The sequence below is a fragment of the Haemorhous mexicanus genome, chromosome Z, assembly GCF_027477595.1.
Source record: "Haemorhous mexicanus isolate bHaeMex1 chromosome Z, bHaeMex1.pri, whole genome shotgun sequence".
Taxonomy (NCBI): Eukaryota; Metazoa; Chordata; class Aves; order Passeriformes; family Fringillidae; genus Haemorhous; species Haemorhous mexicanus.
Genome location: NC_082381.1, coordinates 6,090,547 through 6,117,303, shown reverse-complemented (window position 1 = coordinate 6,117,303; position 26,757 = coordinate 6,090,547). Strand labels below are relative to the sequence as shown.

The window sequence follows — 26,757 nt, the reverse complement described above, 5'->3', positions numbered from 1 at the left end:
GCTCCTCCATACAGGACGTGGGATTCTGTGAACTGGAACTGCTGCATACAGTTGGATTTCCTAGAAGGGACAGAATGCCACGGTCCTCCCATACAAAAGGAAGGTGGAAAAGTTAAGCTAATCTATTTTATCCATCCAGGTAGAGAAACTGGAAGAAACTCTGTGAAATCTAAGAAAAATACAGGAAACAAAGTACACAAGACCATCAATCCCTCCTATATTTCTGCAGATGAAATATGCCTTTGGATCAATGGCAACAACTTTTTTTTTCTTTTTGTATCAGCAGATAGCTATAAATTTCTCATGCTTTTTTCTCCCCATTTTTCCACCTTCCTCCTTCACTTCAGAGTATATGACTTTGAGTAAGCAAATAATAAAAAAAGGAACATACTTGTGGGTCCTTTTTGTCAGAAACTCCTGTTCAAGGAGTTTCTACTCACAACTTTTAAGCAGCTGGGCTAGTTCTCAGATTTTCAGACTGGTGACTATTCTATTATTTGCACCAGAGTGCATGTTTGGATTGCAAACCAAATGATAACCTTTCAGTGCAGGATGTCTGACGATGACAAGAGTCTACGGCCAAGGAATAAAGATGAGGACATCCTGAGTCTCACTTTTTAATAATCAAAGGTGCAACAATTTCAGGTGACCTACTCTGTGTGACACATGACCTTCCCAATTCCTGTTCCTCAGAAGCATGTCTTGCTTACTTGCTGGTATGGATTCCATACTGAAATACAGAGATTTGCAAGACAAATTTCCACCTTTGGTAATGCAGTTTTGACATTCTCAGTCTGTTGCACACAGACCTGACTCCCAGTGTTTGCAGGGTTTGGTTTTAACAGGAAAGCCAGCATTAGACTCTACCAAAAACCAAGGTGCTGTTCAGTCTTTTTCCCAGAGTCACCTAAAGGACAAACAAAAATGCTAAGAGCAGAGCAATGCTCACTGCCAGTTTCGTTATGGCATCTATGGTATAAGCGATGAAATCCACTTGGAGAAAAGCAGAAATAAGGAAAAAATATCATTCATGCAAGAGGAAAGAGAAGACAGAAGTTCTTGAAGTACCCATCAGTTTAAATCCTTGCCCTTCCCATTACCCAAACTCCCACTTAGCCCAACAGATTCCGTCGGCTGTCCAGCCACAAATGTGGCCCTTGGAAAAACCTTACCCAGTTCTGGTGACAAAACACGTGGTTGAACCCAGCATCTGTGATCAGCCACAAGAACACACTGGGCCATTTCAGCTGCAAGACTGAGAGGGCAAAACTTACCAGCATGAGCCTTGAGGATATGGGTTTTCAGGCGGCTGTTGTAGGAGGACTTGAAGGGGCAGAGCTTGCAGCGGAACGGCTTGTGGTGCCCGTGGTGGGTCTGCATGTGGCGGTCCAGGCTTGAGAAGAGACAAAAAAAGGGAGACAGAAAAGGGTCAATTGTTTCAGCTGTGCCTTCAGAGGCAGAGCAAAGCACTTTATAGCAACAGCAGAGCAAGTAAGGGTCCTCTCTCACACTCTTTCTCCAGCAAATTCAACAGGTCTGCTTGCACAATGAAGTCAAATCTAGTGTCAAGGAAAGGAGCAGAGCCGACACCAATTCTGTATATGTAGAGATCAAGCCACCTAAATAAACTTATAGGGCAAGATTAGTATAAATTAAGTTATGCATGATCCAGACTGAGAGGACCAGCTGAAGAAACATGAAACAGGCAAGAAATTATTTTCTTATTAAATTGTCGTTACACAATTTTTCTCCTGCCAAACATTTTTGTGAAAATATGTATGTGCCCTCTTGTCCTGGTGATCAAGAGTAAAAAAAAAAAAAAAAAAATTTTTGTTGACCAGCTTTACTGAGGAAGCCTTCTTTTGGTTACAGCAGCAAAAGCAGATTAGCGATCCTGCTCTGGGGAGGGTGCCAGCAGGCTACAGTTGATGAGTTCCAGGATTAAAAGGCAGCAGAATTTCAGAAGCAGCAGTGTAGGAGATTCTACATGAAGCTCAGCAGGAGAAGAAGGGGTGGCAAAGACCAGCCTCTACTTTCTTCAGGGAAAATGGAAGTACCAACAGCCTGAATACTGTGAAGTGATCAAAAACTGCTCTCGACACAATTTGTCCTAGCAGCTCAGTAAAATTTGGAAGAGAAAAAAGGATGCTTCCCACATTTTCTAACAGAAGATCAAATTCATTCTAACTGAGTGAATCCTGCAGAGCTCTGCAGTTCCTACACTGTGGCTGACAGACATGAATTCACTGTCTCTGGGTGGCAGGCAGGTAGTCTGAGCCCAAGCTGTAAATATTTCCAGCAAAGCCCTCTACTTTGGACACATTTATGCTTTGTGATCTGGTCTTAGCTTGAGTCATCTCATGCACAGTGATGGAACAACAACGGGGCAGAGACACTGCAGGAATTGCAATTTGCCAAAACTGCCCTCCACCCCCAGCTCAGCTCTAGATGTGTTTCAGGCATAGTTCTTTTTATTTGTCCTAAATTGTCCTGCTCTTTTACAGAGTATCAACATGTAGCTCAAATAGCAGTTGTTCCAGCCCTGTCACACTACACAAGATTTCACGTGATCTTTAGTCCCACACTGACAAGAGCCTGAGCCAGAAAATCCCTGTTTACGAGAGCTAACACTGAAGCCTGTGTATTCAAACATCTGATAACAGCAAAAAAATAGAAAATGAACTTTTATCTCCTCGCAGGGTCACTTCATACAAATACAACTTAGCAGAAATCCAGGATGGAGTTTGGGACAAGACAAAATGCACAGCTTTTCCAGAGAAATGGGGGAAAACGTCTCCTAAACAAGTAAGGCTTTGAAGACTCGCAGTGAATACTTCATAGAACAAAACTTGTTTTAAACAGCCTCCAGGGCATGAGATTACTTAACAATTAAAGCAGACTGCCAAAGAGGTATGTAATACATATTAAGCTATTATAAATATACATACCTTAAGGTACTCAACATGGCAGTAATTAAAACTATATTCACAACCACACAGTTTGCCAGCTGCACTCTTGCAAAAGGAGGTTTTAAAGTTTTGGTCAGATTTGGGAGAATAGTGGGCTGTTTAAACATTTGGCTTGGGTTCCTTCTCCGACTTAATCTCCGAGGGGAATAATTGCATCAGAAACAAAAATAAAAGAAGCAAACAACTTCAACAGCAGAGACCACACCTATCATCAAGTTAGGTAGTGAGTTCTTCTCTGCCATCCACCACTTTTTGATTCACCCATCCTGCAACTACTGGGACATGACTTATCCTCAGTAGGAAACAGAGTGACTAGGCACCAAAGTCAACAAAGTCTGATTGTTGAAGCAAGTTTACCAGGCAAACAGCAAGCCCTGCAGGGGCTCCCCTCACTTGCCAGCCTTACCAAAACAGGGTGGGATACATCCAGCAGTGCACATCCTTCCCCCAAGTCCCTCTCCTACCCTTGGCTGCTCAATCCCTTGGACCTTTCCAACTGTGGCATCAATTTGCAGTCTGTGACACCAGCAGAAACTTTGCTTTTTAACACAAGGAACTAAAAAATGTCTTCTCTTCCACATGCATTTGAATGCAAAACAGTGACATCTTCACCAAATTTAAGAGTGCAGCATCAAATGAGCACCTGGATCTCTCTCCTTTTCTTAAAACAGTGAACAAGCAGCTCTCTCCCCAGAAATTAAGAGGAAACATAGATGTGTGAACTAGGTCCAGGGTGCCACTGGAAAATATATCACAAACCCCATTTTGGGGGGGGATATATATATTTTTATTATTTAAATAATTTTTTTTACTAACTAACTTTAAGCTAAGTCAAATCTCAGGGAAAAAATTACAAGAAATGTGACTATTAATGATGACCATATATGAGACAAGGAAGCAGGATGAAGGAGTCACTCATTCAACATACTGTTATGAATTTGAAATATTTGACTGAAATTGCATGCCATAATTAAGGAAAAAAGTCTGATTTAAGGTAAATTTATGACACTGTTTAAATGCTAGAAAATGAGAAATCAACCCACAAAAAACCTAGTAATCACAAACAAGGTAGCTATATGCAGCAGAAGTTTCTTAAATAAGATTAACTTTTCTCTTTTTGGCTTGTTAATTGTCATACATTTGACAAAGGTGCAAAAGTGATGGGGCTGCACTGTTTGCATGCTGAAATAATCCTTATTCTTTGGCTTGCATGCTTCTCCCCTGCATGCAAAAAGAAGGCTAACATGAATTCAAGAACACATAAAGGTTCAATCTTTTACAAACAGCCAATCATAACAGCCAAACACTTTGCAGTGTGGAAAATAATGTAAACACCACAAGAAAAGTGTGGCTCAACATCAGGTCAGGAGAGCTCTCCTTCAGTGTCAGCCCACAAACCAGCACCGCTAGCTGGCGATTCTTTAGGAAACAAAAAACAAAACAAAACAAACAAACAAAAAAAAAACCCAAAAAAAAAAAAACCCAAAAAAAAAAAAAAAAGAGAGGGAAGAAAAAAAAGCCACAACTTACTTGTGCCTGAAAGCAGAGACAAAGGAGCAATACTGGCAGCTGTACTTGTCTTCCCGGGCAAACATGGCGAGAGCCAAGTGACTCCTCTCGTGGGACCGCAGACCCTGCATAGACATCAAAACCCGGTCACACTGGCTGCAGTGGTAGCCCCCAGGCCTGGCTTCATCTTCCAGGGATGCTCCACATTCAGCTTCTGTAAATTCCACAATGCCAGGGTCTTTGGTTCCCTCAAAACCCTCCATCAAAGCTGTGTTTGAAGGATCTTCAGCTTCCTGCTAAAAAAGACATATCCCCTCCCCCCAAAGCCATCAATTCTCTCTCCCTTCTGCCCCTCAGTCTTTCCCCTGTGTTCACCAGAACATCCAGGCTTCCCACTGCTGTATTTCTCTAAACATATCCCTACACAAGCTCCACATGAATGGCTTTCTGAAAAAAAAAGACCTATTCTTGGGAGAGAAAAACATAATTACATCTATTATGTACATGCATGCATACGTAAAAAAAAAAAAAAATCTCACTCTTCAGATCATGCAAAAAGCCAAGAAACCTATCCTTCCATGGTCTTGGTGTGAATCTTCTAAACTTGATCAGATAATAATTAGTAAGTTACAGAGAAGTTAATTTTAGTTTATTTTGCTCTAGCTGCCTGTAGCTACCCTGCAGACTAATACAGCTGTCTACTCTTCAGTAGACTTTGTCCATCAGCGTCAAACTCTCAAGAAACAAGCTGGTAGACTAAGACCCTAGAACCTTTTAAAAATATAGAGCAAACAGAAAAAGTCCTTTTTTTAACTCTCTTTCATAACCTTCCTTACCCATTTCTAACCAGAGCATGCATTTGTGAAGCTACTTAAATACCCTGTAAGAGGCATTTCCAGCACATTCTTTAGGCCATGCCTTTCAGCTTTTGTTCCCTGATGCAAGATTTTATTTACTCAAAAGAAAGCACTGACCCTACACAAGCATCACTTGAGAAGTGAGGAGAGGGGGGAAAGGACTCTTAGGAGAGAAGCATCTGAATCTGTCAGGAGTACCCGGTGAGAAGGTAAGAAAAGGTCAGTGGTAGGGCAATGAAAGCTCTCAGGTGGGGAGAGTTACGCTGTGGAAGACAGGGCTTCATCACAAAAAGCAGATGATGCCACCAAAAAAGGCCTGTCACTCATGCAGCAGGAGCCTCTGACAAGAGCTAATTCCCAAAGCCTTGCTTCACTTTCACTTCCTCTGCCAATAAACGTCCTGGAAATCAGACTTTGGAACACCACTTGTCCGTGGAGATGTCAAAAGAAGCACCCCCTTTCCACAGGGAGAATGGAACAACACGTTTGCACCCAATCACCTGGAGGGGATCACTGGCTCAGCTGGCCACTGAATGTTTTGTCTGGAGCCAGCGTGCAAACTCCATGTGGAAAGGTGCACCACAAGCAGCTTCACACATTGGTATGCGCACACTTCATCTTCCTAAAATAAAAATCATATACATACAGAAAAAAAGGGAACAAACGACTCTTTTTGAGCTTAACTAAGCAGAAATGTAGCCCATAAAGCAGCTGAGAGAAAGTTTCCCGCTCATAAACCGTCTTTTGGTCATCAACGACACCAACTCCTTTGTGGCTGGGAAGAAATGAGAATTAAAGATTCTTCGTGCCCCTGGATCGAGAGTGAAAAGAAGTTAAAACATCTTGAAAAGAACCAAAAGCACTTCAGAAACTCAGTGTTAGATTAAAACATTATGCTGAACTGGAATGCCCAGTTCAAAACCCATCCAGCTTCGCAAGAGCCCTCCACAGGTTATCAACAAGGCCTTTATTTTAAACAATGCAAGTAGTTTCAGTCCCTTTCAGGAGTTCTTACCTTTACAGTGGCCGACACAGAAGAGACATTCCCATACTGGACATGCTTGCGGAGGTGATTACAGATGGCTCGAAGTGTTGGATGGACTTCCACGCAAAACTTGCACTTGTAGCCAACCACCTTCCTCTCCTTGAGTTTTGAAACATCCTCCAAGTGTCCAAAAGCCTGTTTGAGCACACAAGCACAAACCACTGAAGCAGGTTTTGCCACCTCGTTTTTAGGAGCACAGACCAGACTTTAGACCTGATGTTACACTTGATGCCCAGTCTTGCAGAACTGCAAGGTCAATTGCTGCTGAGATCATTAATTCCTACAAAGTACGTGGACAAGACCTCTATGCAGAAGTAACATTCATTTTATGGGTAACAGTGGTCCTCTAGAAGACCATTTTGGTTTGGCCTGAAACTGTGCCTCCTCCTCCTCCACAACCCCAGAACTTCCCCAACTTCTGTGCAAAGCTTTTCCTGCGCAAGTGCATTTTTTCAAACTGAAGCAGAAGGGGGTTAAGTGGGCAAGAAATGGAGCAACAATTTGGTCTTCTCCTTATGAGGCACCTGCCCAAAGCTCCTGTCACCAGACAGATCCGTGTCACGCTAATCCCGAGTGCTCAATGAGACAAAGGACTGAGAGAGAGAAGGTTGAAAGAAAACTGATGTGTTATTCAGAGGGACATGGAAGAAGGGGATGGGACATTTTGTAGAGAGTGTGAAAGTACATGGCAGCCTTGCCACAAAAGAACAAGCCAGTGTCAGACACAGATGGCCCTCCAGAAGCGTGGGAGGGAGGAAAGAAGATAAAGAAAATACTGAAGGAAGCGGTAGGAAGGAACAAGGTTTCCTACAGAACCTAGGGAGGATGGATGAGGAAATTAAAGCAGGATGTGTGACTTATGGAGCTCACTGGCACTCTGAGTCATTCATCAGCCTGTGGTCATTTGGCTGTCAAAGAGAACATGCAAGTGGGCATTGGTGGGCTCCCTGGTGGGGAGCAGGGGGCAGAGAAAGAGACCAGACACACAAATCCTTACCCTCTCTTGTTTGAAATCTGCAAAAGCACCATCTGCATATTTCTGCTTGCTCAAAAGCTGCTTCCTCCTCTCCTGACGTTTGGCACGCTTCTGGAATTCCTCATTGTGACCATTCAAGTGTGCCGTCAGCTCTGCCGTGCTATGCAATTTTGTATCACAGTGCTTGCACTGGTAGACGGGGCTCTGAGAGCGGGTGCCACTTCCAAGTATGGAAAAGTCCCTCTTCAAATCCTTGCTGTGGTGGTCAGTGTAATGCATGCACAGCAGCTCTGCCGTGCTGAAGGACAGCTTGAAACATTTAATGCACCTGAATGGAAGCCACTCGATTTCCTGAGCCTCAGCCTCTACCTCGGGCTTTTCAAAGTCATTCCTCTCCTCGGCTGGGGCTGGTTTCTCGTGCTCATCAGCGTATACGGCAGTGAAGTATCCCCCCAGCTTGCTGGCGTGCTGCTTCTTAGGGAAAACACCGGGGTGACGCTTCATGTAGTGGGACACGATGCCCTTCTTGCTGAAGGACTGGAAGGAACAGAGCGAGCACTTCTTCTTCTCCACAGCCCTCCTCAGCTCCTCACTGAGCTGAGGAGTGTCATCCTTGGGAGGAGATGGAATGATCACTTTATTGGGTTTGTCGCTTACTGTCCTGGAGGCTGCCAGGCAGTGAGTGTAGTAAGCATCAATGTCATGTCTTTTCTGGTAGTGTGCCGCGAGCCCTTTGCGGATGGGGTTGGTGTAGGAGCACAGAGCACACTTGAAGAGGTTGTTCTTGCCCTCCGGCTGCGCCCGGACGTTGTTGTGTTTGATGCGGTAGTGTCTTGCTATCCCCTTCCGGGTGGAGCAGAAATATTTACAGAGCTGACACCGGAAAACTGTGTGAGACACTAAGTGAGAACTGGAGAAATGAGGCGCGGGCATGGAGACCTCCCCAACATCCTCAGCAGCAATGTCTGGGGAGGCCTTGATTTCAGTCACCATGTCTGGCTCCACTGAGGCAGACACCTTTGGTGGTGACTGGGCAAAAACATCGAACTCGGGCTGATTGTGGTACTTCTCATAGTGGATTTTCAGCTTCTCAAGGGTTCCATGGGTGTAGGGGCAGAGTTTGCAGCGGTAAGCACCATAGCCTTGCTTGAAAATCCTGCTCGTCTCTTCCACATCGTTCTGAGCTATGTCAGTCGACTGCTCCACGTCGTGCACAAAGTCCTCAGCAGTGACTTTTACTGATGGGTGACGCTTCTGGTAGTGTGTGAGGACGCCATGAATACGTGTGTTAATGTAGGGACAGTGTCTGCACTTGTACACAGCCCCTGGGTTAATGTCTATATCCTGAGCAAAGTCTGCTGCCTTCACTTTCATGCCGGGATGCTTTTTGCCATAATGTGTCAGGAGGCCATGCAGGTTGTTGTACTCAGACTGGCACACTGTACACTGGTATGGAGTGGAGGAGATGGCAGGATTTGCAGAAGCCAGCTGGACAGTTTTTTCATGGGAAAGGCTGGGATCCTCTGCACACTCTGCATCCTGATCCATCTGTGGTGTTGCTATCTGGTCTTCAGATTCCATCCTGACCCCACCTTCATCAGGCTGTGGCATGGTTTTCTCAGCAGTATCTTTCTCCTTAATGATATCTAACAACACAGATTCATCTCCATTCATGGCCCAAGGGTGAAATGCTTGGTAGTGATTGGTAATATCCCAAATAGAAGATGCTTCAAAAATGCAGTCTCTGCATTTATAGGTCTTCATCTCTGTTGGCATCACCAGGGCAGGAGGGGAAGGATCGGGACCTGCCCAGAGTTTGGTTGCCATGTAGGTATAATCAACATAATGCTCGGGATGTCTCCTTTGGTAATGCACAAGCAAGCCACTTGGCTCTGTGTGTGAATAAATGCACCATTCACAGTGATAACCAGCTTCTATCAAGCCATCCAGAAACGCCCACCTCAGTATGGATGTCACCGTGGCCTTCAGATTCGGGTGGTCTTTCTTGATATGCTTCCTCAGTGCATAGAAGTAAGGGGAGGTGTAGCTGCACTGCCTGCACTTGAGGGCTCTCAGCTTGGACTTGTCCCGCTCGGTGCCAGAGGCGTGGGCGGGCAGGCTGCCAGCTGATTTCTTCTGCCCACGGTCACAGAGGCTCCTGATGGTGGCCGTGTGCTGCCTGATCACATCCGCGTTGGCTTTGAAGTCGCGGTGCTTCTTCTGGTAGTGGATGAGCACGCCCTTCACAGTCCGGTTCCCGTAGTCGCAGTGCTGGCAGAAGAACATCTCGTTCTCCGGAGGGTTCACAGAGCTCTCAGAGCCGCCGCGGCCCAGCTGCTGCATTGACACCGGCGGCCTCTGGATGCCGGGGGGCAGCTCCCCTGCCCGCATCATGGCTGCGGTCGGCGGGGCCTGCCTGATGTACTTGGCCGTGACCTTGATCTCGGGGTGCCTCTTCTGGTAGTGGACGAGCACCCCCACGACGGAGCGGTTGCTGTAGGAGCAGTGCTTGCAGTAGTAGAGCTCAGTAGAGAGGTCTGGGGGTGGTGGCGGGGGTGGTGGAGGCTGAGAACCCAAGTTGGAGAGTTTTGGGGAGATGGGGGCCCCCAGCTCAAATGACATTTGGGCGAGGGCAGAGCCCCTGTCAACAGAGACTACACGCATGGTTTTCTGGATCCTGAAATATGAGGCCTTTTCTTCAGGGTGCTTTTTCTGGTAGTGCACCAGAACTGAATGCATGTTAGGGCTTGCAAATGAACACACGTCACAGTCATAAACAACCACAGTGTTGACTGAAGGTTCCTTCTGATTTTCACATTCAGGACTGAAACTCTTGGTGGCACTTTTGTTAAAACCAGCTGGCACACCAGTCCCGCGAGCCACGGGGGTGGAGGTTGCCATAGTTTTTGGAGCAGAATTCAGGATCTCTCTCAGTGTCTGAGACTCTGTGTTCAGCCCTTCTTGCTGCTCAACAACATAGCTTGAAAATATCATTGCATTGTTAATTTTCACTGTGGGATGCATTCTTTGGTAATGCGGCATCAGGCTTCTAACATTTGGGCTTGTGTAAGAGCAGAAGCGGCAGCGGTAAATCAGATCAGAATGATCAAAGTTCAGTACATTCATAGCTTCAGGATGATGCTCCCCATAATGCTGCTGCAGGTCTTCAAAATTTGTGTAGTCAATGTAGCACTCGAGACACCGGTACACTGCACTGTGATCATTGGGATCCAGGATGTACCTGAAGCTGAATTTGATGTAGGGATGCATTCGCTGGTAGTGGGTGCTAACACTCCTGGCAGATTTGTTGCTGAAATCACAGTGTTTACAATAGTAAAGCCTGCCAGAGTCACTGAACTCCGAATTCTCATTGTTCTGGTCGGTACCGTACATGTTGGACTGGCTGCCCAGAACAGAGGCATTAGGGCTCTGATGGTCCTTCATGCTGACAGCAGAGTAGTAGTCCTCCTCATCCTCAGACAAAGTGAGCTCAATCTCCGCCCCGTTGGTGGAATTGTAGTCGTGCTGCATGCTCCTGAAGCTCGCCTCCTTTTGGGAATCATTAGCCTCCCTGCCCCACATTTGCTGGGGTGCATAAGAACTGGAAACCTCTATCATTGGTTCTGTTTGCTCTTCCTCTCTGTCTAACTCCACCTCTATCTCCACCTCATTGTCCTCCTCCTCTTCCTCATCATCCTCTACGTTAATCACAGCATCCTCCTGCTGTTTGTTTTGGCTGATCTTGCTCTGCAGGTTGCTTGCTATTTCATCAATCCTAGTTCTCTTTTTCACGGGAGAGAGATCTAAAGGGAAGTCATTTGAGACCTTCCTAGGGGCTTTTGCAACAAAGTTATTTTTAGATGAGAGCCCAAGGATGGAGGTCTGGCTCTTCTTCACCGTGCTGGCAGAGGGGTGAGCATCTGCCTCGCTCTCCTGCGGTGCATTTGATGGCGGCCCATCGTATTTTGGCAAGTTGTCACAGAAGGAATGCTTGTGCTGCTGATGAACTCTGAGGCCTTTCAAGGTGGTGGTGGAGTAGTTGCACAACGTGCACTTGTATGGATGCTGTGAATGGGGCTGGGGCGACTGCTGCTGCTGCTGCTGTTGCTGCTGCTGTGGTTGCGGCTGGGGCGGCTGCGGCTGCACGGGTTCCATCATCCCGGCTGACTTCCTGCCGTTGATATTCCCACTCTCGTAGGACACCGTGCTGTCATTCAGGGATGAGGCAATGCTCTCAGCCTGGGAGTTCATGGTGTCCCAGTCGGATGTTGTTCCTGTGTGGCACTGCTTGTGGGCACCGAGCTTCAGGGAACTCTTGCAGGTAAAGGGGCACTCGTCACACTTGTAGACAGCCGTCTTCCCAGACAGGTGGATGTTCTCAATGTGACGGGAAATACTTCGGCGGTGCATGGTCAGGAAAGGGCAAAAAGGACACTGGAACCTGTTCATGTACCTTCTGAAGGGAATTCCCTTTGTTTCCAATAGTTTGTTGCCATCAGATCCCATCAGCTGCTCTGCAGACATTCCTGAGGTCTGGTGATCCATGGAGTTTAAGCCATTCTCGCTGTCCATTTCATTTAGCTCTTCATCTGAGCTGGAGTCATTTAGCATACTGCTTGTTTCCAGGTCAGCAGAAGAATTCGTCATATCAGCAATTCCATAGCGGGATCTGTCAGACAAATTAACCATGCCCGAGTTGTGAGGTGACTTAGGCTTCATTTGAGGGTAAGACACAGAAGAAAATTTTGAAGATGTAGAAGAGTTGGGCCTGATGAGTGAATTGCCCATAGATCCCCTGAAGTTTGAGACATTAGCACTCGACATCTCACGTCCTGTTGTGTTCATGGACATGTAATTCGAGTTTGGAGAGGCACTCTGGGCACTCTTACTCTGCACCTCAGGTGCGCTGGTTCCATCCTGCTGCTGCCTCAGGCTCGACAGGATTTTCACCATGCTGCGGTGCTTCTTCATCATGTGGTCACACCAGCGCTCCCTCCGAGGTGTCTGGTAGCTGCACCACTCACAGCAAAAGTTGCCCCTAGACTTGGTCAGGGGCTTGACCATCGACTCCAAAATGCTCCGCTCCACCACCTCTGCCGGCAGCTCCTTGCAGGGTTCCTGCACTGGCACAGAAGCAGACGTTGATTCAGACACAGCAGCAGCAGCAGCAGCAGCAGGAGCTGAACTCTCTTTCAGGTTGTTTTTGTGATACATTTTCTGGTGCTTAATAATCCTCGCACGCCTGGGTGACTTGTAGGTGCAGAACTGGCAACTGAAAACTTTACCAAACCCTTCATGCATCATGATGTTGTAATTTAGGGAACTAGAAGCTGGTGGCCCCACTGAGCTCCCCCCAGCCTGTGCTCCATGAACCTTCCGTGTGTGCTCTATGAGGAGGTTTTTGGAACGGAAGTAACGCACACAGAACTTGCACTGGAAAAACTTGCTGGTTGGTTTAGGGTTTGGAGCCATATGCTGGCCATAGAAAGTCTGGCTCTGGCTATAGAAACTTCCAGTCCCCATCTGACTTGTTGCATTTTGCCCTAAAATGAGAATTAAGGTGTATATGTAAATTTGTAAATAAAAGAAAATTAAAAAAGGCTTTTCTTTCACCCACCCTGTATGTTTAGGAATGTAACCACACCCTGAACTGACAACAACCATTACAGGATTCCCTCACTCACTTATGGTAATATCTACAGACCTGGCAACGGTCAGAAAATTGACCATTATGCATAATTTCTACATATAAATGAATGTAGTGTACAGTTTTGGGTGGATAGTTTCCAAAATGACCTTCGGCAGGTGGGGGGGGGAATAAAACTAGTTTCAGTTTGAAAACTAACAAAAGTTGTAATTTTGAGGTGGTTCATGGTAGTGAAGAACAACCATGAAAAGCTGAAAATGAAAAATCTGTATGAAGAACCCCATGAAAAGAAGCTGGGAAATAAAACCATCCTCCATGCTTGCATTTGCAGGGAGAAAACAAGAAATAAAAGCCATGGTCAGAGCCAGTAGTATGGCTGATGCTGGATATCTGCTTTGCTGACACAGCCATAAAGATAATGCAGATTTTTAAGCCACAATTAAGGCAGAAACCAAAACACACTGAAATAAGACACATGTAAAATAGGGGGTAAGAGCTGAGGTCTTAAAAGCTGAGATCAGTCTTGGAGTTGAGATTTACCTGCTATGTCATCTGCAATTGCGAATTCATCCTTTACAGAAGAAAATTCAACCTCGGTCTGGTTGCTGGCGTTGATGGAACCAGACCTTGGCTGGGTAGGACTCTCCTCAGAGACATCAGTTGGCTGCAGGAAAGCAGTGTGAACATCCTGAATGTGAGCTTTTAGGTCTTCGTAAGATGGAGCTCGAAAATCGCAGCCATCACACTGCAGGACCTCCATGGTTCAGGATGATCTTTTACATTAGAAAAATCTGCAAGAAAAACAGGAGGAGGAGAGAAGAAGAACGATATGAGTTTACAGCAGCGCTTTTGGAACAAATCCTGGGAACACCAAGGTAACACCAAGCTTTTGATGACTCAGTCATTTGCAGAGATTCCACAAACACAGTGGCGTGGAACTCAACCTTTCCTTACCCTATTAAGAAGCGTCTGCTCAGATCCACAAGAAGTCCTATCTAGGTAGCTCACAAGCTGCTGACTCAACTCTGTGAGCAGACAACTCTCTGACAAGTGACTACTGATCCAGTGGACTTTGTCCTCTTGGCTTTTTCATTACATGGGGCTGTTTTTCAGAATTTGGTCTTGTTCAAAGACCACAGCCCATGTGCAGAGAAATGGCACATTACTCCCAGCCATACACTGGAATTTACAATCAGAAGACAGCAGCTTCTGCCTTCAGGAGACACACTAACCTTCCTGGAAGTTGCCAATTCCTGCCTCATTCAGTACTATGCATCAAAAGCTTTCACAGGGAGAAACCTGTCTTTCTTCACAGCACACTATCTGTCCTGATATTGAAAACCTAGACCTAACAGCAAGGTTAGACGCACTTACACAAACCCAAGGCAGAATACTTTGCTCTGCCCTACTTCCACCAAGCTTTTAAGGGCACCTCCACTCTTTGTTAAAATGTTTACAGTTTCATTTCAGTCTATTCTAGGGACAAGACCCTTGTGCCGTGGCAGTCTGGGGGATAGAGACAGCCCCAGGAAGAAAAGGACAGCAACAGGAATAACCACACTGAAAAAGTACAATGGAAACATGAGTTACAAAGACTCAAGAGCCATTACGACTTCCCTGATTTATCCAAAAGCCCCGCATACCTTCAAGTAGAAAGCAACACAAGACACAGTGAGGAACAGTGGTTCAGTTGTGACAATTAATCCTGCGACAGAGGGTTGCATTGCCGTGAAGGACAGGAGACACAAAGCACAAGCCAAACAAAAGACTTAGACCCTCCTACCCTGTGCAGTGCTTAGGCACAAGAGCCACCTTCCTATGCTAATACAGCAATTGCCTCTTTAAACTTCCATGCATCTGCTGGAAAAGGATGACAAACGGAGCATTTCAGAGGTCCAAGACACAACGGCAGCCCTCAGCTATTTAAATCCCATGTGTTTGTTGTACGTGGAGTATGAAGGAAGCAACCTACAAAGTGAAGCGAAAGCTCCAAAACATTAAGGCACAGAAACAAGAGAGGGTACTGCACCAGGATTTTAGATGAAAGAATGCTTCTCCTGATAGCCTGCTAAAATAAACTTCTAGCTAGTCAAATTCCGGACCGTCTGAGCACAGAGGCTCTCCTCACATTTACCTACATTACTTTGCAGGCTGCACGGTGTCCTTTCTCTCCCCCCAGTCCCTCTCACCACCAATAAAGAAAATGAACGCTGCACCAGCTTCTTTTCAGCTAACAAAGTTAAAATAATCGAGATACTCAAGCTTTTATGTGCAAGCACCAGACCAAATTGTGTGGAAGAGGTTGCTATCTGCTCTGGATCAAATTACAGCAGTGAGTGAAGCCCCACCCCACGTCTCCTTTAGCACAGTCCATTAGACCTGAAAACAAATTTTTCCATGGAGCAGACGACTCCTGCATTTAGAGCACTTCACAGAAAAGCAGATCATCCAGTTTTCACTACCCATCCCCCAAGCTTAGTCCTTTCATCTCAGCCAAACAAGCCACAGCTCCACTGAATGTGTTTATCACACTTTCAAGAGATATGAGCCCCTGCGTCACTGAAGCTTTAAGACTCACTAAGCTGCCCTAGTCCTCTGAGCTTTGGGAGCAGCCATTTTAGCTCAGACAACTCCTGCACTCAGAGCCTCAGAGCTCCTCGCCTGTGCACAACATGGCCTCACTTATCTCAGCTTCAGCTCAAGCACACCAGCCTTTTTTTTCTTTTTTTCCTCTTTTTTCTTTTTTTTTTTCCCCTCCCTTTTTAAACTCCTCCTCCTGAAGGTGATGCTTTAAAAAAAATCACCATCCCCCAGAATCACATCTCCCTTTCTCCTACATGGCTTGCCCTCCAAATCCTGTCTCTGCTCTCCTCCCCTTGCGCCTTTCCCTCAAAGCTGCACCTTCTCTCCTTCAGAAGAAGGCTTTGGGTTTCCCCACACCATCTCCTCAGGGTTGGGTTCCCCTGACCCATGGATGACAAAATGTGGCTCCACAAAACGCTGCATTCACAGCGTCAAGACACTGGTCCAAGCTGTCCTACAGGCAGAGGCGACACGCAGCTGAGCCTCCCAGAAGCAGCAGGAGGAGGAGGAGGAGGAGGAGGAGGCGGAGGAGGCGCGGGGGAGTGAGGGGGGACAGCAGGCGGGAAGCCTCCAGCTGGGCCTGTCCCTGGGGAGCTCTCCTGCTTGGCGCAGAAGACACACCACCCCACTCCCCTGCCAGATTCCAAAGTCTAATGACCTTTGTTAATCACCACCCAGCCTGTCTGCATCAGCAAACCCTGCCAGCAGACACACCCTTCACACAAAGGCTGTAGCTATGCCTTTTAAGAGAGGTTCTCTGAAAGCTCCATTGTGTGGAAGAGATGAAAAACAACGCGTGCACACACAAAAGTCTCACTCTTTGTCGCCCCCCCTCAGCCCTCACCCTCCTCAGCCCCCCGAAAACTTCAGACCCTTTGGAAACATCACCTCAAAACGCTCTGAGCTCTGTCTCTTTTGGAAAACTTCAGGCCAGCTTACGAAATAGAATACCAGAAGGGAGACCAACGCTGAGGATATGGAAAAAAAAAGGACAATCCTGGCAGCTCCAAGAGGTGAAAACCACCATCATCTCCATTTATCTACAGCACGCAATGCTGTTTGGAGAAGGCATCCTTAAGGATGCTGGTTGCTGTCTACACACGCTTAAACCAACCACTGTGTTGAGAGATATCATTAATAGCTGCTGATTGCAAAACTGATGGAGACTCTCTAATGGGTTCCAGCTCCAATCTCAGCAGGGTCTGCACCACATAGGCAGCACCAAGCCCAAGAAGAGGTTAATCTTGCTGCTCTTCCCGTGAGGAACGAACATCAGCTGAGGGGACTTCAGTGTGATGTTTCCATCACCCATCACACCTGCTGAGAGCAGGATGAAGTCTTCCATAAGGGATTCTGCTCCACCACTTCCATGCTCTTCTTTAAACTCCCTTCATTGCATAAGGGCTAAAAACACACACTGCCAGTTTGAGCTCACACATCTAAAGAAACTCTAACACAATGTGCATCTTTCTTCTTTTTTGTCCACATGGGACATGACACCAGGAGAGACTCACCCGGTGAAAAGAGCAAAGAGCATTTTCAAGTGCAGATGTTAAAACACTGTCAAGACAAATCCCAAGCCACGGAGACACAGTGAGGTTCACACGTCTCCATCATGGTCAGCTAAGCTAACTCATTCCATAACCCTTTACATTTTCAGTAAAAAAATTTTAGAGGGGAAATGGAGGTGGAGTGAGACAGGAGTTACCAAATCTAGTAACTCAGCAGCAGAAGTGTGGGAAGAAAAACCTGAAGCAACCAAACAAAACCACCATTAAATGAATCCATAAATCCTAGAAGCCCTTGAACATATCCACAAGCAATCTCTTGAGACCACATTGTGTATAAATAATATGTGACTTCTAAAATTCCCTTACTAATGCAATGCTAACCTCACAAAACATTATTAAAATGCCTTTGTCTGGCTAATTTACATTTACAATGTCTTCTTAAATATGGAGGTATTCTCATTTTTCTTACGAGCAAAAAGCTTTCAAAACATTGGGCAACAGAGATTCTCAAAGCCATCATGTTAAAGACACAAGGTGCTCTCACAAGGACAGCATCCTTCTCTGCACTCATAAACGCCTGAGAACATCTGAGACACAGTTGCATTAGATTTTGAGGTTTTTAAAAATCCAAAACAAAAGATAATTGTGCTTGTTGAACAACAGTAATTACAGAATTTGGCAGCAGCCAAAGTAGTACAAATCATAAGTAAGTTTGGTTTTAAAGCTTCAAAATACAAAATTAATTGTGAAGCCCAAGGCACTGACCTCAAAATTGAGCTTCTGTGGTTTGACTACCCATCCGTTATATTTTGAGATGGAGTCAGCAGAGCTTCTACAAGTTAAGAATATGCACATGCACAACCACAACTAAAAAGGTCAGTCAGACCACACAACACTCCATGAGCTTCCAGCTCAGCATTAGTAACACTGCATGTGAAACAAAAGCATCTCCAGCTCTCTAGCCCTTCCTCTGGTCAGATGATCAGAGCCCTCTTCATCTCTACAACTGCAGGTTGCACTCAGAGCATTCCTTTTACTCAGGAAAAAGGTGGAGCTGAAGAGAAAATTTCTTTCCCCCAGAGCTTGGAGCAGGGAAGTGGTTGAGTCATCCTCCCTGGAGGTATTTAAAAGATGTGTGGATGTGTACCTTGGGGGCACGGTTTAGTGGGTGAACATGAGCAGTGTTGGACTCTGTGGTCCTTGAGGTTCTTCCAGTCTTCCCCACCCTTCCAGAAATTAACTACCAAACACCTCGGAAACAAAATTTGCCGGCATGTAATTACAGATAAGACAAGTTTTCAAAATTCCCATGAGTAACACCTCAGGTATTTTTCCCTGCTAGAGAAGCCTGGGGTTTATACCAGCGCCTACAGCTGTGCTGAGGACCTTCCAGCCCCGCTGTCTGGGCTCCTGGCCAGGTTCAACCCATGTACAGTGGAGCTGCAGCTCTCATATTTGGATTTGGGGTTTTGGGCTTTTTTTTGCCCCTGATTTTTTCTTCTTAAACACATTTTATCATGTAAGGTCACAACAGCGAAAATTAGGACTAAACAAAGAAAATCATAGGAGTAATGCAAAAAACTGACACATATGAGAAACTGGAAACCTGAGGGCTGTTCCAACTGGAGGAAGCCAACCTCTCATTTATGAAAGGAAACTCCATAATTAATTAAGAATTCAGAGAATAAATTCAACCATCAACTACAGTCAGGTAAACCTACTCAACTCATGGGTGGTTTTCAATGACTGAATTCCAGTCAAGCTGCTGGAATTCTTGGTCCTCTGAGAACTGTCTTTGGAGTTACTTCTCTGATGTGGTAACAACATAAACTAAACTGAAATACCATTTCTTTTTTCACTATTTTTTTTCTTTTTTATTCGATACAACCAGATTTTGATAGAACTCCATGGGTTGGGTTGCATCTGTATATTAGACACTTTGTGGTTCATATTTTCTTGTGAAGGAATTAATGATAAAACTGTTTCACTGATTACAGCTTTACTTATCAATATCTCCATACATCCAGTTTTGGGTTGTTTGTTCCATTCTGAAACTCAACAGTTAAGGACATAAGAGAGCTGATGCCTGTGATTCCATTCTTCCAGTAAATATTTCCCTTGATTTACATGGAAATGTATATCAAAATGTAAGGTATTTTCAGGAAGAGCTTTACTATTGGAGATCCATTACAAATCAATAATAAAAACAATCTAAATTGAGAAGACACAAACTCATTTTCTTCCTAAAATGTCCTTATCCAGCTACCTGAAAGACTGTTTGAACCTGAAGTGGGTTTCAGGTCTGATTTCACAAAAGGAGGTCTTCTACACATGCTTTGTACATTATCAGAAATCTCTCTGTCTTGGAAAATAGGAGGGCTAACTCCCATGCAGTTGATATTTATTTATGTTCCTGAATCCAGACACCAATACCACACTGAATCTATTGCAGCTTGCAAAATCTTCTACCTTAAAAAAAAATATATAAACCATATTATTCTTAAAGCTCATGGAAGAAATGATTCTCACTGCTGCCAGAAGCATGGTTGGGTTTTCTTTTTTTTTTTTTTTTTTTTTTCCAGTTCAAGAAAACAAGGATTCACAGCACCTCTCAAATGATATTAAATGGGTCCAAATGATTGATATGCTGGTATCAACTCAACTGGTTCCCCATGACTGTGACTTCTCAAAAATGGGGGTGGAAAAAAGGCAAAAGAAATAAACAGAAACTCCAAAATCCCAGAAAAACGTAGCAATTGAATATTAATACCTATTAGCTATCTCACTGTAAGACCATAGCAGAATAAAGGCACACCATGGATTTTAGAAGAAGGTGTGAAATGAGCATCACAGATAGTGGCACCTATCTGTCTGCTTCTGATGGGGCTTTTCTGATTCAAGCTACCTAAGTGCTGATGACTCCTTCTTTTCTCACAAATAATGTTTCTTCTCTTTCTTTCTGTCCTGGGGGCTCCATATATACATGATCTGTTAAAAAAAAATACATTAAGAGGCCATCCAAATGCCTGAAGGGTACTTTCGAACTTCAAACTTTTGAAATAAAAGCAGATTGCAAATAAAATGCCACAGTCTTATTAAATTACAAACTTAGACTGTCATACAAATTTCAATTCTGGCCTATTTTGTCCCTTTCCTTTGGGTTAGCTGTGAGGCAGTCCATGATACAGAGCATAGGCAATAGAGTCTGAGGATAAAGAACTTCCCTGATGAGAAAGGCTCTCAAACATTAAATGCTCTTGCTCCAAGCAAGGCTAGGATGGGTTCTTCTGATCTTCTGAATTACTTTCATGGCAAGTTACTAATCCCTACAGAATTCAGAAAGACACTAAACATATATATATATATATATATATATATATATATATATATATACACACACATATATACATATATACATATATATATATATATATATGAGAATCTGAACAACTGATGGTCAGAGTAGGACCTTCTCCCTTATGAAGTATGATAATTAATTTGCTGCACAAAACTAGTTTAAGAGGGAGGTGAAACAGGATGGGGCAAAAATTCAGAGCAGAAATGCGGTTTTGCCATTTGGTTCCTGTACTAACAGGACATAAGCCAAGTCGTTCACCTCCCCAACACAATCCACAGCCCCTTAGTGCTCTTCTCCACAGACACAAGGGGCAAGTGGGCTGGCCCAGGCGAGGAAAACAGACACCAGAGCCAAGCAGCTTGGCTTTTGTACCCTGCTCATTAGTGCTCCCCATATGGCACAATGGAACTGAATGCACTGGGGTCTGGGGTTTCTAATTTCCAGCCAAGAGTGCAGTGTTAATTACCTCGAGTAAGAAAGAGGTGTAAACCCCGGTGTGTGCTGAGTTGAGAGGGAGAGGAGGATGTCAGTAGGTGGTGCTGAAGAACACGGTAGCACCGTTGCCCGGGTACTCCAGAAACAACCTAATTCCTTCTCATGCATTTGCAAATACCTTCCAGGAGCTTTCACACAAAGGATGCATTACCAGCCTCACCCTGGAAGGAGCAGGGGAGGAGCAGGCTCCTCATCTTGGCACAACCCCAGCAAAGACCTCTTCCTTGCCAGGAAAAGTCGGAGCTGTTTAAAACGGGGTCCTGCCAGTGGCAAACCAGACATGACAAACTCCACCACATACCCCACTGGACCGTGGGCTGAAAGAACAGTCACAAAGTCTGAAGAGAGAAGAGATTATCTGCTGATAGCCATCTGCCCTTAAAACACCCTCCAGTGCCTTCAGAGGTAATCTTGCCTTTCACCCTGAACTCCATGCTCCGTTCCATGGTCACTGGCAGTGCTGTGAGCCTTAAAGAGGACCAAATCTCAGTTTGCAAGAAGCATGGTATTTTTACAGAGGCTAAATACAGCTTTATGAACTGGTGACAGGGCTAAACCATGGGAACACAGAAACTGCTGGATTATTTTAGGGGCCACAGAATTTTAATCTTAAGAGATCTGAGATTAGACCAGCCAACACAGCTGGTTTAAAACACATGCAGGCACTGTGAGTGTAGTCATAGAGGTGAAAACCAAGTCACTAGCACTCAGAAACCACAAATGCAAAGGGCAAAGCTCTGCCTTGGACCTCCAACTAAAAAAAATGTGATGCCAAATAAAGCCAGAATATCACTAGCTTGAAAGTTGTATGTCAAAAGTTGTTTTTCTGGACTCATGTTCCTCCTCTAGGTGCAGAAACTGAACTGGACGTGGTGTAGCCGTGGTGACAAAAATTGAACTTGGCTGGTGAGAGGAGTAATCTTCCAGCCAGAGATCACTTTCCTAATTTGGCACCACGTTACCCTGTTTGGTCACTCAAGACTCGCTAAGAGAAGTTCACAGGGCAGCTGGGAACCAAAGGAACATTGCCTGGATCAGATCCAGGTGAGCCATAGCCCTCTGCCTGTCTGTCACACCCATAAGAGCTCAGCTTCCTAAGAGCTCTGGGAAGTAAGAAGCCCTCTCCCTCAGTCCATCCAGAGATCTTACATGCTCCAGAAGTACTTTAAAAGTACAAGAGAGCTTGTGGAGAGGATGGAAAAGGACTTTCAGAGGAATGGTTTTAACCCCATAAAACTAAAGCACCATAATTCATGTTCTGTACTGGCCAGCAAAGCTGGGTGCAACAGCACACCACCTTATGCAAGCCCAAACCCACCTCATGCATGACTCCAGTTATAAAGCAAGATCCACTGCTAAAACCTTGCTGGAAGGTAAGAAAATACTGATTAACGAAATCTAAAGATTGTTCAGCTCTCCCAGCCCCCCCCCCCCCCAGAAGCACATGCTTGTTTGAGGAGCTCCACTGACACCCTGGCTATTTTAACACTGCCTTTGTCTCCAGCTATCCCTCCCCTTCCCCCAAGCTTTCTGCTATATTTGACATTTGCAGGGCAGCAAGCAGAAGCTTCTCTGTCCGCCAGTTCATTTCCTCAGGTAATACAAATCCATCACTGACCCATTTATAATACCAGACAGAATACAGAGTTTTATTTGCCCACTGACTCACACGCAGCATGGCAGCCAGAATCTCTGCCCCAGGTAAAAGAACATATACTTTTCCAGCACTTGACAGATCTCAGACCAGTGATTACCATTAGGGTGACACCTTTTCTCCCTGACAACCCCTCCCAAGAGTTCTTTTCCACCTGGGCAAGTGAAGGTCCCCTGTCTGTTTTGTGCTGGTGGCAGCAAGATGCTGGTCCTGCCAGCTTAGAAGGGATGCTGCAGAAAAGGAGGAGCAAGTTGCTGATAACACATTGCTCAAAATAACAACTTATTTGTCCCAAACAACTTCAGGTATACATATAATCCTTTGGATTGCATGTTGAGGTGCACAATGAGTGCAATATGCTGGGTCCAAATGAGAACCTTGCCCCTTTTACTCCCCATTTTCACTCACTTACTCCTTCCAGGAATCAGATTTTTGCAGTTGATGTAATAATACAAAGCTCAAGTCTTAAAATAGCACTCTGGCTCATAATCATACTCATTAATGTGATACATAGATGGCAGACAGGCTCTAGAAGAAACCATGTGGAACATCTACAGTGTACTTTAGGGCTGGAGGAAAGGGAATTCCAAGTGAACCTGCAATTATGGATCACAACATTTGTGAATCAACCAGGGTTAATGAAAGTTCCCCAGCCAGAAAGTGGCTTAATCAAAGAGGAATTAGAAACTATTACATTAAAACAAGGAAAAAGCTGATAGTCCCTGTCTGTAAAAAAAAATGCACTTCATTATGCAGGTAATAATTAAGAACAATCTCCCACACAAAAAGAAAAAAAAGAAAAAAAATAAAAAACAAACCACAACCAACCTCTTGTTAACCTTATTTCATGTCTTTCCAGTAATAAACATCTTGTGTCCCCGATGACTATGAATGCATTCAAATTAAGGAGAAATCTAGTACTATGGCTCAGTTATATCAAAAATGGTAAGAAATTGAAGCTCCTAATGGAGCTCTTCTGTCCTAGTTTAATTCTTTTTGCTTTAAATAAGCTGTTTGAGGGTCAGCCACTGACATCCAATTTCTTTTTTCTTCTCCTAAGAAATACTCAAACAGGGAATGGATCATAAAGAATAAAAAACCCCCTGATTTTCTTTGTAATAAGGGCTTAGATTATAAGCAACTGCATCCTTCAAAAGCTACAATCCTTGCAAATATGTGGACATTACAGAACTCTTAAGAGTTTTTTTTCTCTTCTGCAAGTCCATTACACAACACCTTATTTTTTTTTCAGCTGTTGCAAATGCTCTGCACTTAATGATTTGAAACTCAGCAATCTTTGAGCATTTAAATCTATCTAGGAAGATAACAAAATCTAATTTTAGAACAAAATAATCAGTCTCCATTGTCGTAAGATGACTCTCATTTCTGAAGAACCATTCTCACGTGGCCTTAAAGATACAGGATGACACCTGATAAAAGAAAAAGTGAAGCAAAAACTTCACTCCAGAATATGTAAATAATTGCCAAAGTACATATTTAACACCCAGTGTCTCTCTTCACAAGGAAAGTTCTGTTCAAGACTAGGCTGTCAAAATAAAAAGTATCTCTTGAGGTAAAAAAAACAAAACTAAATCACCCAACAACTGAGTAGCCTAGAATCTGCACCCAAATCTTTATTTTTGTAACACAGAAGAGGAGACTGGAAGAGATTTTCAGTTTTCCTGGCCTAAAAGAGGAGAATTCTTGGGGAAATTCAAGGTGGAGAGACTTTTAAAAAAGCACTTAGATGTGTCCCTATTAAAAATTTGAACCCGCTCCAATTAGGAGAAAACAAAATGCACTTAAAACCCCACCAAGATTCTTAGACAAATTCAAGGGAAGGCAGCCCAGTGGCAACTCAGGCTTTGTCAGGATTATGGTTTTGTGTATAATAAGAAGCAATAAAGACAAGCCTCAGGAGAACTGTTAAATAAATGGCCAATAAATGGGTCTTCTAATAAGACCTGGCCTCAGAAAAACCCTTATTTTGTTGCATTACTGAAAATTGGTGAGACAGTGGCTCTTCAGGATAGATATTCTGCTTTTGGCTACGTGCTTTGGGACCCAAAAAGGCTGTTTGGAACTGCAGTGCCTCTGTCTAAATAACTCCATGGCTAGGCAAGCCTTGACATTTACTCTGCATGCAAAAGTGGACAGGAGTAGGTAAGATATTTTTAAGCTAAGAAAGATGGAAAAAAAAAAGGCTTCAAAATATGCAAAAGAAACCCAGAAGACTGAAGCCCTATGGTGGTTTAAAATCCATCTATTAACCAAACAGAACCTTCAGCCTGATGAGATACAAACAATTACAGAATTTAGCTTGCCTTTTAGTCTGGGGAAGTTCAGAAGTAATGTTCTGAGAAAGCAAAGGAAGGGTTTTCTGGCTCTCAGTGATTTCAACAAAGTAAATTCACCTATGATAATGACAAAGGCACATGTGCTGCATTCCACAGCTCCAAAGAAAATGGGTACATAATTCCTATTATCTTTACTGATTATTGTAGAACCATTAAAAAAAAAAAAAAGTAACCAAGTTTGACTTAAAGGGAAGGCACCTAAAACCTTCCCAACTTGCTGCTTTTCCAAGACACATATCTAAGTACTTTCAGTTGATCAAGTATCATTGAATCCTTCAGCTCAAGCAAATTTTAAAATAAAGCAGGATTAAGTTCAGAGCAGAACCACGTAAAGAATTCTATCTTGTTCCTGCTAAAGGAATAAAGATGAAAACAAACAAACAAAAAAAAGGAAACAAGGAAAAAAAATGAACAAGCAGAAAACCAGAAAGCAAAACCCAAAGTGTGAAGACCTATGCTAGACTCAAGAGTTTAAAAAAAAAGAAATTATGGTGGTTGAAAGGGACAGGGTGCATCTTTTCATTACCAATGGAGAGGAGACAAGGAGAATCACATCTATAAACAACATATTCTCCTTGCATTAAGAGTCCAGCTATGTGAACAGCTCTTCAGCAACACCCCTTGTCAGTCAGGTGTTTCTTTCATCCCAAAAGAAGCATACATGACACCAGAATTCATACAAAGAGTGTTCTGAGACATTTGATTTGTTTTTAGCCAACGTCCTTGAACGGTATGGAGGAAACAAAAAGAACATAATGTGGTGTGCAGTCCACTCTAAACTTTTTTCCCTTTTAAAAGTCATTTGAATAAGAGGCATTTGAACTTTTTTTTTTAATTCATTTCTAGCAACAAGCATTCATTCAGGCGTGGGTTCTTGTTTGCAGGAATGCAGGCAGAGTCAAAGTTCCACATTAATTTATGACCTCATTGACAAAGTGTCTATGGGAGAAGTGTACAATCAGTTCTGCACAAATTTCATTTTCCCTTCTGCTGTTTATGGAACACTGGAGCATGACAAAAGGCAGGATCATATGTTTCAGGTTTCCATTCATTTATCACAGACAAGTCATTAAGGCCAGCAGAAGTGACTTGCTCTCAGAGTAAGTCAAAGACTGAAGTATCTCCCTGGTTTTCAAATGGCTGCAAATTCAAAATGAAATCTGAAGGCTCACGATTTCAACTGGCAGATAAGAAATAAAAAGGCAGATATATGTAAGTATTTCAGGCAGCAGTGCTGACAGTCTACTCCATCCAATCACAACCTATATATTTGACTCACAAAGTTCAGGCCACACTTGTTGGTGGGCTCTGGCTGTGTGAAAAGCAAATTGGGCGAGTCTGCACCACAAAAAAGCCTTCCTCCTTTACCTGGTAGTGGAGAACGACAAAGAAGAGAAGCAGCCTGGCTCCAGTCACACAGCTGGTCTGTGGCACAGCCAGCAGCACAAAGTGGCTTTCCAGACCCCAGCCCTTCCCTGTGGTGCCACGCTACCTTCCTGTGCCACTGCGCCTGGAATCCCAGTGCTAACTTTCCACAAGAAGTAATTAAAAAGCTCTCCAGCATGGCAGAAGTTGCAATTCCAGAAGGAAGGGTAAATCAAAACACCGCACACAAGGATACAACTGATGCTCTTTATTTATCTTTGTATTTATTTTCTAGCTGAAGTTGCCATTTCCACCCTTCTGCACAGAATCCAGGCCTTTTGCTGAAGAATTTAGGTCAACTTGGCAAAATGTCTGCACAGCTCTAGAGAAGAATACCAGTGGAGATGGGGTTTGGGGTTGGTGAACGTGGT

The 26,757-nt window shown here is 44.2% G+C and overlaps 1 protein-coding gene across 8 annotated transcripts in view; it reads right to left on the bottom strand.

Annotated features, from left to right (window-relative positions):
* ZNF462 (zinc finger protein 462) overlaps window positions 1-26,757 on the bottom strand; it is an 88,267-nt gene that overhangs the window by 34,934 nt on the left and 26,576 nt on the right. For 7 of the 8 annotated variants that reach the window (XM_059836812.1, XM_059836817.1, XM_059836816.1 and 4 more), the window contains exons 2-6: window positions 13,544-13,794; window positions 7,378-12,899; window positions 6,351-6,515; window positions 4,500-4,603; window positions 1,275-1,393 (exon numbers count right to left, since the gene is read on the bottom strand). In XM_059836812.1, coding sequence (XP_059692795.1) covers window positions 1,275-1,393; window positions 4,500-4,603; window positions 6,351-6,515; window positions 7,378-12,899; window positions 13,544-13,763 — 6,130 coding nt within the window. In that variant the 5' untranslated portion in view covers window positions 13,764-13,794. The remainder of the gene's footprint in view (window positions 1-1,274; window positions 1,394-4,499; window positions 4,604-6,350; window positions 6,516-7,377; window positions 12,900-13,543; window positions 13,795-26,757) is intronic. The other variant, XM_059836815.1, reaches the window with a different exon arrangement.